This window comes from Leptidea sinapis, chromosome 7, assembly GCF_905404315.1.
Source record: "Leptidea sinapis chromosome 7, ilLepSina1.1, whole genome shotgun sequence".
In the NCBI taxonomy this organism is placed as follows: Eukaryota; Metazoa; Arthropoda; class Insecta; order Lepidoptera; family Pieridae; genus Leptidea; species Leptidea sinapis.
The window spans coordinates 11638601-11650625 of NC_066271.1; the positions used below are offsets into that span (position 1 = coordinate 11638601).

Here is a 12025-nt window from a genome sequence, read left to right on the forward strand (position 1 = left end):
TTCAGCGACAGTCACTGAAATCACCCTAGTTATAAGCATTTTATAACTACACGTAAAATAATACGCACGGGTAAAACGCTGCGCAAACGCCGAACACTTGCCGATCTAAGGTGTACATCGAGCAGCGGAGCGCGCCGATCCAGAAAGGCTAGGGGAGAGAAGCACCTTGCTTGAGTACCGTGAGGCGATGGTTTGCTAAATTTGAGAGAGGTCGAGTTTCTTTACACGAAGAATTTCGTGAAGGGCGGCCTTCAACTGCCGTCAACGAAAATAATGTGGCTACTGTTAAGCGGCTAATTCAAGAAAACCCGCGGTTTACCCATGAGACAATTAGAGGACTATTGGGGATTGATTGGTATGAGCCAAATTCAGAAAATTTTACACGAAGAATTGAAAGTTCGGAAACTTTGTTGTCGTTGGAGCCCTCATGAACTGACAGTGGAGCAGAAGCGGGCTTGCGTGGAATGGTGCTTATAGATGCTAATGATGATAATATGACCACGGACGTTCTAATTCTGTTTATGACATTGTCACAGGAGACCAAACGTGGATTTATTGTTTTGAATCCGAAAAAAGAGCAATCTTGTTAATGGGTGTTGGAAAATGAGAACAGGCCAACAAAAGTTAGGCAGGCGAGAAACGTTGGTAAAAAAATGATCGTTTTTTTTTTCTCAGCTACAGGTCCCATCTGCACAATTCCCCTTGAAGATCAAAGATGTTGATGGCGAGTGGTATTCTAACATTTGTTTACCAAGGATCTTAAAAAAAGGTCGCGAAAGACGACTGAAAAGACGCGTCCTCCTACGGCAAACAAAACTAAGTCATTTTTAGCTTAACCAAAGCCCCAACCTAGTGATTTACCCCCTGATACTTGATACCCTGTGATTTCTGAATTTTCCCCAAAATCGAAGATTTGAAGAGAGGTTTCACTTTTACCAATTCCGAAGAGGCAGTTATAGCGTTCAATCAGCACGTAGAAAACGCCTTCAGATTTGGTCCTCTTGTTTTAAAAATGGTTCGATCGCATGAAAAATTTTTTAAAATGTAAAGGAGAGTATTTTGAAAAGCATTAAATATAATATTTTGGTTATATGATGTTTTATAAAGTTACATGCCTGAGTTTCTTTACTTTCACGAACGATATGATGTTGAAAATAGTAGTACCACAGTGTAGTACCTTAACCCGTTGACGAATTAACTAGTTGAGAAACGTAAATCAACATCAACGTTTTGTTGACGGAAAAAATGTCAACGACCCATCACTAATGCGGTCCGGCCTCAAAATTTTCGAAAAATGAATCAAAATGGAGGTCAATAATAAAGTCAATAATCAAGCAATTTATTGCTCTTAAAGTGCCCTTAACCTAACGGGGATTTTTCTTGTAATCAAGTATTATTTGTAGTTAAAAAAATTACATAACTATTGGAACGAAGTTCCTTACGGCAGGCTTGGAGGAGATAGGGATTTTGCTGCGGGACCGAACTGAAAAAAATGTGATAGTAAAACCGTAAGAAAAAGTCCGTGGAATAAAACCGTTAAATGAGACGTGCGCAGGCGCGACAGTCGTTCCTATTTGTATGTAATTTTATGTTGTCAAACAAAAATAAAGAGACATATTTTGTTATTTAAATTGATAATTTGGATTATGATTTTTTTTTAATTTAAGTAATTTATTATTTCCTAAAATACTGAATTTCCTAAATACTTTCGTGTAATTAAATAAAAACTAATCTGCAAAATTTATGAGAAAAATCAAGAAAACCTACGTAAAATTGAACACGATTTTTTTTTACAAATTGTGTCGATTCTACATTAGCCGAAGGAACTTCGTTCCTACCTGGTGTCCCACGACACCACATCTTTTTCTTCCTATTTTTTTTTGCTGCATTTTGGTTTAGCTTGATGGACTTGTTACCAATGCTCTAAATAAAAAAAGATATCACTTTAATTGTTTTGATTTTTTTTTTTTTTTATATTAATTCGTTCTTTCGAACAGGCTATAGCCAGGGGCCTTACTGCCTTGTCGTTAGTATTTTCATTTCTTTGGTATTTATTATTTTCACTATTTTGTTTTACAAAAAGTCCAATCCAGTGTTCTCATTTCATCTTACATTATTTCCATTTTGCTTTTCCAATTATGTATATTCGATAGCGAATATTTATAGTAGTTTCTTTCATCAAATCCAATCCAGTCTTAAAGTCATCAGTTATTTTACCATTTCCGTTAATGTATAATTCTCTAAAGAATATTTTCCATATTTTCCTTTTAGTAAGTCCAAATCCAGTAATATAGTCTCTAATAATTTTCCCCTTTTCTTAAAGTCAAATCCAGTGTAATTTGCATAACTTTGTAGAATAATACCTACCTATTTACATTATCTGTTCAGTTCGCGAATTGCGCTATGCTATTACTAGTTGTATATGTACAAGTTATAACGTATTTACATAATTATAAACAAATTTACAACGTATGTATCTACAAATTACAATGTATTTACAGTACTACATACAAATTTATACAAGGACATATAAGTTGATGTGTCCTTTAATAGATCTATTACTGAGAGCGGGATTATATTGGGTGCACCATATATTTCCAGTAGCTCATCCATCAGCACAAGGCGCTGTATGCCAAAGGACGAACAATCAAAAAAGATGTGATCCAGAGACTGATCTTGTTGCTTATTACAATGGTCACAAAAAGGAGAGGAGACAATTTTTTTGCGATGAAGATGAAAATTCAATCGATAGTGACCAATACGCATTCGTGTTATTGTAGTATAGAACTTTCTGTGAGCGTTATTTTTAAACTTACAAAACCAGGGTGTGCTATTAACGGGATTATCTAACAAAGTATACGAATGAATTCAAAGTATGTACCAATATCTTCCCCAAAGAAGAGTCATACGCTGTTTTAGATTACTTATTATATCTGTATATGGTATGTTAATGTCTAGATCTTTGCAATCAGGATATAGGGATAGATCGGATATATTAATGATAGTTCTAGCTAGAAAATCAGCGCTTTCGTTTCCTGCTACTCCTATATGGGACGGGACCCAAACGAAATCCACTTTAATATCGATTAAACATAGTTCGAACCACAATTCCTTTATAGCAAAAATGATGTAATTGATGTTAGCACTCATTTTGTTATTTGACAAACTTTTTAACACACTCATACTATCACTAACTATTACCCACTCCTTATTAAGTTGATTTTGTTTCTTAATATGCTTTAAAGCAAAAAGAATAGCGACGGCTTCAGCAGTAAAAATACTGGCATATCTATTAATCTTAAAGCCAATACCCTTCCTAATTTCAGGAAGGTAGATTGCAAAAGAAACATTATTATTGTTTTTTGCGCCATCCGTATAAACAAATTTACAATTAGACCATTCTGACAATAATACATGAACCTCCTCTTTTGAAGTTAAATTTGGATCTATTACAACATTGATTGCAGAATATTTACATCGAAAAGAACCTGCATGGCAGGGAAGTATATCATTATTCCGATGAATATTTAAATCTTGTAGAAATTTAAAAAATGAAGAAAAATCTTGCAAGATAAACAACTGTCTCTGAAATGAAGACGATTGATAAGCAATAAAATTCTTAAGAAGATTGTTCGTCGGCAAGCTATAGAGCTTTAAAATAAATCTTTCTTTAAGATAACTAAATCTAATACACAAAGGAGGAAGGTTGGCCTCGATTTGCATAGCAGCTATTGGGCTAGTTTTAAGTGCACCCAATATTGTACGCATACATTTATTTTGTATTTTATCCAGACTATTAACAATTTTGCTGTCTGCGGCGAAACAATGAAAGCCATATTCAAAATGACTACGAATAAGCGATTTATACAAAATTAACAATATTTTAGGGTCCGCTCCCCACGACGTTGCACACAAAGATTTTAATACATTATAAGCTTTATTCGCTTTAATTATAACACTATCTGTATATTTTTTCCAAGAAAGTTTTGGAGTAAATGTTACACCTAGAAATTTTATGTCACATTGTTATGAATTAGTATTACGACTCTTTGAGTATAACATATTAGATAATTTCACACTTTCGGTCATAACGTTCGTGGTCTAGCGGTATCGACGATAGAATCGTGAAGCGTTATACTGTCGTCTATCGGGGGTTCGAATCCTGGCTTCATTTTCGTTTTTAGTTTTTTTTGTTTCTTTCTCGATTATTGGTTCATAACGAATGTTACGGTCGGTCATTGACATTAGCGATCAGCTGTGCAATGAAGTAACACGTACCTTTGTGATCGTCAATGTGATATTATAGTTCGTCATGGTTATAGTTTTGTTATAGTAATAAAATAATTTGTGCCATCAAAAATATTTATTAAACCACAAGGAAAGGGGTAAGTTGCACAGAATTTATATCTAATTGGGATAGAAGTTAGGCATTTGTATTTGTATCTGAAAATAACATTACTATTTTTTATTGTCCTAGCCTATGGAAATGCCCTTTTAATGAATACATAAGTACCCTGAGAGGTTGAGCAGCCGAGAGCTTGGGTTTTGGTAGAATTCCCTCCAACGTGGATAAAATTCTCCTGGCGTCCAAAGTAGTCTTAGTACTTAGCTTTAGTTTAGTTTAAATATAATAGGTGTAATAAGGCTACAGTTGATTTAGTGCAAGAAATATAAGTTCTTATTTACCAAAGGTGTGTCATTTACATAATAAAACCCGTAACAAAATAGCGCCCAACGTTAAAACTAAAGGGTTATGTTTGACATCGTGGTTATGCTTTGGCTGCTTAACGGCAGCTAAATACCTACATACGGCTTAACTTAACTTGTTCATACCTATTTACGCATCTTTAGTTGAAGTATAAAATTGATGCGCTTGCGTATATTATAACGCTTATACTTAATTGTAATTCATAAGTTGGTTATTTATATATTAATTATTCATAAGTTAATTGTAGCAGTTACATAGTGGCAGTAGGCATATTATACCTGTCGTGGGTTTGTAACTTGTAAAATATTGTGTATTGTATGCAATTAAATTTCAAAAAGAATAGTAATTCAATGCGGTTACCCATACATCTACCTAAGCTTAGTATAATAATATTTGGCGAGCAGTTAGGTACAAAAGTCACACTAACTTGTTGCATTTACCTATAATATAATACTGCCTAATCTTGTGGTTACTTATAGGTTAAGTAGATAGATTAAGTTAGATAGTGCATTCTAATAGATACTAGTTTACATTATTAGGCACATAATTATTTTGTTTAATTATTGTTAACATTTACAGACTTTAGATCTAAATAAGATAATATATAAGACTTACTTTTGATTAAAATATTATGTATGACAGTAATCAGTTTGGTACATGTAGGTACATACTTTTAGAGTTCCCTCTTGGCGAAAAGTTTATTTTGTGGTTCTGTATATTGTGTTGAGTTTTTTTTGCGAATAATATTATTATTGATAGTATTTACTTATTTATATTACCGGATAAACATAAAAGTTTATTTCTTTGTGTTTGTAATTAAAGAATTCTACATTAGTTATATTAGGTACACATAATATAAGGCAATTGTACACAATACCGCTATTGTAATCAACTAATTTTAGTTTTGTATAGTATTTTGTTTTAATTGTATATTAAATATGGATCCTCAATTTTTGTTAAAAGATGAAGTCGAATTCGAACTTGCGTGTCGGGGGTATACTTATCCAGGCTTAGTTTCAGCTCTTAAAATTATCTTAAAAAAAATGTTAGAAGCTGAAAGCTCAATGATAGTCTCTTATGAAATAAAGTCACCGCAAGCATCTATTACCACCCCGGGGCTAGAACTAGACATTTGTTCAGACAAAATAAGCAATGTTATGCGTTATGTCTCAGAGTTAAAAGAAAAGCCAGATAAACAGTTGTACAAACGTCTAGTTTCTCGTTTGTGTCACATTGTCAACAGATTGAAATTGGCCGCGCCTACGGAAGAGGAAGACAGAGATAGGCGTAACATACTATTAGATAAGGCCGTTATAACTTTAAAAGATTTAGAGGGCAAAGACGACATACTGGATGGGGAGGAAATAACTCCGGAAATGAAAGAGGCTTTACATAACTCCATAGGTGAGGATAGTAAAAAAATTTTAAATCTTTTAAAGGAAGAAAATATGATGACGAAACCTATGGCATCTACGTCTAAGGAATTGCACGGAGTGTTAGTAGAAGAAGATCAAAGTTTAAAAGATTCTTTAGAACACAAAAAGGTATGTTTTGCGCAAGAGGACTTTGAAAGTCCAACTTTTCATGGCAAAAAGCGAAACTCTAAATTATTTAATTCCACTTCATTCGAGGAGACTCGACCAGTACGCAAGCTTGTACCTATAAGTCAATGGGGTGTCCATTTTTATGGTGACAATAAATTTAGCGTGAATGCTTTTATTGAACGGGTTGAGGAACTTCAGGAGGCTAGGAACGCAACTGAGGATGATTTATGGCGTCATGCAATTGATTTTTTTAAGGATGATGCGTTAATTTGGTTTCGTGCAAATAGAGAGTTTATAAGTACTTGGAATGAGCTGGTAATCTTGCTTAAACGGACATTTCAATCTCCTTACTACCAAGAGGAACTATTGACCGAAGCAAAAGCTAGAACACAAGGTAAAAATGAGTCAGTACTCATATTTATTTCAGTAATGCAAAATATGTTTAATAGACTCCCCAACAAAATTACTGAATCAGAAAAAATAATGATTATTTGTAAAAATTTGCAACCATTTTATCAAAGGGCCATATGTAGGGACACTTTCTGTTCTATTTCCGATCTAATAAATGTTATGCGTATCATTGAAAGAACTAAAATTAATTGTGACAAGTTTCAGGAACCGAAAACGTCAGTTTACTCATTAGAACCCGATTTAGCTTATAAATTGAGCAGAAATTCTATGACTAACAATGACTTAGTTAATGAAATAAAAACCACCAATAAAAGTAGTGTGAACATGCGGTGCTGGAATTGTCGTGAATCTGGTCATTTATTCAGATCTTGCACCATGCCAAAACAGCGTATATTTTGTTATCGTTGTGGTCATTTTGGCGTAACTGCAAAAGATTGTACCTGCAAGGGAAACGCCAAAGAGGAGGGTTTGAAACCTGCCAACTGAACCTCTCCTCTAAAACTAATAAAGTGTGGCAGAACTGGCTAAATTTTATTCGTATCGTCATGTCCAAGAAAGCACTTTCACCCTTAACCCTCAAGAAAGAAAATGATAACAGGCCATACATACAAATAAACATTTTAAATTATAATTGTTACGGATTATTAGATACAGGTGCCACTTGTTCAGTCATAAATAGTGAATTCGCAAGAACTTTGAAGCACTTGGGGGTTAAAATACAGAAAATAAAATCTATGGATATTGCAACTGCAGATGGTGCCAGTTATTCTGTAACTGAAGGTTTTGATGTTCCGGTAAGTTTTAATGATCAGTTTCACTATATCACTATGCTTCTTATGCCTAATTTGTCACAGAAATTGATATTAGGTAAAGACTTTTTTGACATTTTTGAAATTTCCTTTAAATTTAAAGGAGTGTTGGTAAAAGAATTATCAGAAGTCAACAACATTGAAGATAAAGCAACGCATTTAACAAGTAAAGAAGATTTAGATGAAAGTCAACAACAACAACTAACTGATATTATTGAAGAAATACGGAAATGTATAGGTACAGGTTTAGGTAGAACTAAAATTATTAAGCACACTATAGATACAGGGAACAGTAAACCAATATATCAGAAACAGTATGTTTTTTCTCCGGTCATTAAGAAAGAAATCGAAAGCGAATTAGATGAAATGTTAGAAAAAGATGTGGTTGAACCGTCTCACAGTCCATGGTGTTCACCGGTGGTACTTGTTAAAAAAGCTAATGGTAACAACAGACTTTGTTTAGACAGTCGTCAGCTAAATAAAGTTACAAAAAGGGACACATACCCACTTCCAAGAATATCTAGCATTATCGATAATTTACGTAATGCAAAATACCTTAGCACTTTTGACTTAAAATCCGCCTTTTGGCAAATTGAACTTGAGGAAACTAGCAAAGAAAAGACCGCATTTGCAATTCCAGGTAGAGGCCTTTTTCATTTCAAAGTGATGCCATTTGGCTTAGTAAATGCGTCACAATCGCAACAACGGTTAATGGACATATTATTTCACGCCTTAGAGGGTAAAGTGTGGTCTTACCTTGATGATATCGTGGTCTGCTCTAAAACCTTTCAAGAACACCTAGAAATCCTGAGACAGGTAATGAATATTCTGGAAGAAGCTGGATTAACAATAAATGTTGAGAAATGTAAATTTGCAAGGCCGAGTTTACGATTTTTAGGTTACATCATAGATGAAGATGGTCTGCGCACTGATCCCGAAAAAGTTTCGGCAATCATGAACTTTCCAAGACCTAAAAATATTTCTGAATTACGAAGGTTCATCGGAATCGCTAGTTGGTATCGGAGATTCGTTAAAAATTTTTCACAAATTGCTGCTCCACTTCATGATTTGACAAAAGGTAAGAAAAACAAAAAGTTTGTCTGGACAGATGAGACAGAAAAAGCATTTCTTAAATTAAAAACATTGCTCACTACAACACCGGTCATCTCCTGTCCAGATTTTAGTAAAACTTTTATAATACAATGTGATGCAAGCAACAAAGGAATTGGCGCAGTACTCTGTCAAAAAACTAATAATGCAGAACAACCGATATCTTATTTAAGTAGGAAACTTAATAGCCGTGAACAATTGTACTCGACATCCGAACGGGAACTTTTAAGTATAGTTTATGCAATTGAGAAATTCAGACCCTACATAGATGGTACTCACTTCACAGTTATTACTGATCATAGTGCACTTAAAATGCTACACAATATGAAAGATCCGCATGGTAGATTAGGACGGTGGGCTATGAAGTTACAACAATTTAGCTTTGATATAGTTCATAGACCAGGCAGAAGTAATGTGGTGCCAGATGCCCTGTCTAGGTGTGTTGATGCAATTATGGACAATGATCGGGGAAATATAAGGATATTAGATAAACATAAGGATGAGTGGTATAAAAGTAAAGTTGCTAAATTTGGAAGTGAACAGAATAATTGTAACGACTGGCAGGTTAGAGAGGGTCTTTTATACAAGAAAATTTGTTTGAAGCAATATCCCAATGAATCGAATGACTGGAAACTAGTCATTCCACAGTCTTTGAGATCTGATATTTTAAGACACTGTCATGATGATGTTACAGCAGGCCATTTCGGAGTGCGCAAGACTTTATTCAGGATAAAACAACATTACTTTTGGCCAAATATGCTGAATGACATTAGGCAATATGTAAGGAAATGTGAAACTTGTGCAAAAGTGAAAGTATCACAGAAATCACCCTTAGGTCATATGGGTCAAGAGAGGACTGTTACTGGACCTTGGCAAGTCATATCAACAGACCTCATGGGCCCCTTTCCAAAAAGCAAGAATTTGAACACAATGCTTTTAGTAATAACCTGTTTATTTAGTAAATTCACACTAATGTTTCCCTTGAGAACAGGAAAAGCAGACAAAATTTGTGAAATTTTAGAGAAACAGTTCTTACTTTTTGGCAAAGTTTCAGCTATAATCTGTGACAATGGAAAGCAATTTGTATCACAAATATTCAAAGATCTCGCACATAAATATGACACTCAAATTTGGTATACTCCTAATTATCATCCTCAAAGCAATCCTACAGAACGTGTAAACAGAGTTGTTGGCACAATGATAGCGTCTTACATTAATTCAAGAAAACATAATGAATGGGATAAACATTTGCAAGAATTTGCACACGCAATACGGACATCAGTTCATGAAACTACTGAGTACACACCCTCTTTTTTATTCTTTGGCCGAGAAACATCCTTTCCCGTAAAACTGACTGGTGAATCTGTTGGTACACAACACGTAGTGCAGAACCAACCGATACGTGTGGACATTGAAGAATATTTACATAGCTTAAAATCGCGATCGAAATTACATAGAGAGGTTGAACAAAGGATAAAGCTCGCACATGACAAAAGTCTCAGGTTTTATAACGAAAGACGTCGTAAAGCAAACTTTAAAGAGGGCGATATAGTATGGAGACGAACGAAATTCCTGTCAAAAGCGGGAACCAAATTTATGGCCAAGCTTGCACCGAAATTTGAAAAAGCTCTAATTGTTAAAAAATTGTCGGATAATGTATTTCAGCTAAATAATGCTTATGGCAAACCGATTGGCGTTTGGCATGCAAAAGATTTAAAGACTGTGGGCTGATGCATAGAAGAAATAAAATATATATATTTTAGATAAAATATATATTTTTTTTTTCTTTTGTAGGTTGGGGGAATGTTATGAATTAGTATTACGACTCTTTGAGTATAACATATTAGATAATTTCACACTTTCGGTCATAACGTTCGTGGTCTAGCGGTATCGACGATAGAATCGTGAAGCGTTATACTGTCGTCTATCGGGGGTTCGAATCCTGGCTTCATTTTCGTTTTTAGTTTTTTTTGTTTCTTTCTCGATTATTGGTTCATAACGAATGTTACGGTCGGTCATTGACATTAGCGATCAGCTGTGCAATGAAGTAACACGTACCTTTGTGATCGTCAATGTGATATTATAGTTCGTCATGGTTATAGTTTTGTTATAGTAATAAAATAATTTGTGCCATCAAAAATATTTATTAAACCACAAGGAAAGGGGTAAGTTGCACAGAATTTATATCTAATTGGGATAGAAGTTAGGCATTTGTATTTGTATCTGAAAATAACATTACTATTTTTTATTGTCCTAGCCTATGGAAATGCCCTTTTAATGAATACATAAGTACCCTGAGAGGTTGAGCAGCCGAGAGCTTGGGTTTTGGTAGAATTCCCTCCAACGTGGATAAAATTCTCCTGGCGTCCAAAGTAGTCTTAGTACTTAGCTTTAGTTTAGTTTAAATATAATAGGTGTAATAAGGCTACAGTTGATTTAGTGCAAGAAATATAAGTTCTTATTTACCAAAGGTGTGTCATTTACATAATAAAACCCGTAACAACATGAAATAGGCAGTGGAATACCATTGTATAAAATGGGAGGCAATATGATGCGTTTACGACCAATCACAAAGACTTTTGATTTGGTTGGATTTACATTTAAATTAAGATAAGAAAAGTATTGATATAAATTTACAAGTGCTTTATTAATAGTAGCGGCTAAATTAATCAGATCAACTCCCGATACATAGACGACTAAGTCATCTGCATACTGTAGGTTTACTATATTTGGCCCCAAAATAAGGTTCAATCGTCTTATGTACATAATAAAAATTAAAGGAGACAATATTCCTCCCTGACAAACACCTAGAGAAGAAAGTCGTGGTCCATACAAATGTTTATTAAATTTTACATATACTTTTCTGTCAGTCAAAAAGGATTGCATCCAATTTATTATTTTACCTGGTATCCCTAACATTGATAACTCGTCACAAAGCACGGCAATATTTACACTATTGAAGGCACCTGAGATGTCAAAAAATACAGACAAAAGATACTGATTACTTGCTAAACATTGATGCGCATCAAGCTGTAACTGCGCTATACTCTCCCTAGAGACCGGCCTTTGCGAAAACCAAACTGATTATTAGGCAAAAGACAATTTTGTTCTATAAAGAACTCGAGACGTTGTTTTAGAAGCTGCTCAAATATCTTCCCAACACAAGACGTGAGAGCTATAGGTCTATAAGAGTCAGGTAACATTTTATTTTTGTCTGGCTTTAAAACTGGGATTAAACAGTCTGTTTTCCATTCTGCAGGAATAGTATTCTCCTTCCATAGGCGATTAAGATTACTTAAAAAGATGTTGAGACTGTGGCAATTAAGTTTTTTGAGTAAAATATATGGAATGGTATCAAGACCGAAAGATGTATCTCTTCTAGTAAATAAAGCGGATTTTAGTTCTTGTAAAGAAAAGGGCTCTATCAAATATTTATTACTATC

General features: G+C 34.3%; 1 protein-coding gene across 1 annotated transcript; it reads left to right on the forward strand.

The window, feature by feature from the left end:
* Positions 1-5629: 5629 nt before the first annotated feature.
* LOC126965255 (uncharacterized) lies at positions 5630-10561 on the forward strand. Its single transcript, XM_050808754.1, has 2 exons — positions 5630-6646; positions 6868-10561. Exons 1-2 carry the CDS (start codon positions 5647-5649, stop codon positions 6912-6914), a joined length of 1047 nt encoding a protein of 348 aa, XP_050664711.1. The 5' UTR covers positions 5630-5646; the 3' UTR covers positions 6915-10561.
* Positions 10562-12025: the final 1464 nt, after the last annotated feature.

Bases quoted from the DNA above. Each gene is read 5' to 3' on its own strand.
- LOC126965255 (XM_050808754.1), top strand. From the start codon at position 5,647: ATGGATCCTCAATTTTTGTTAAAAGATGAAGTCGAATTCGAACTTGCG. The intron at 6,647-6,867 runs GTAAAAATGAGT...GACAAGTTTCAG, and splicing joins AGCAAAAGCTAGAACACAAG to GAACCGAAAACGTCAGTTTA.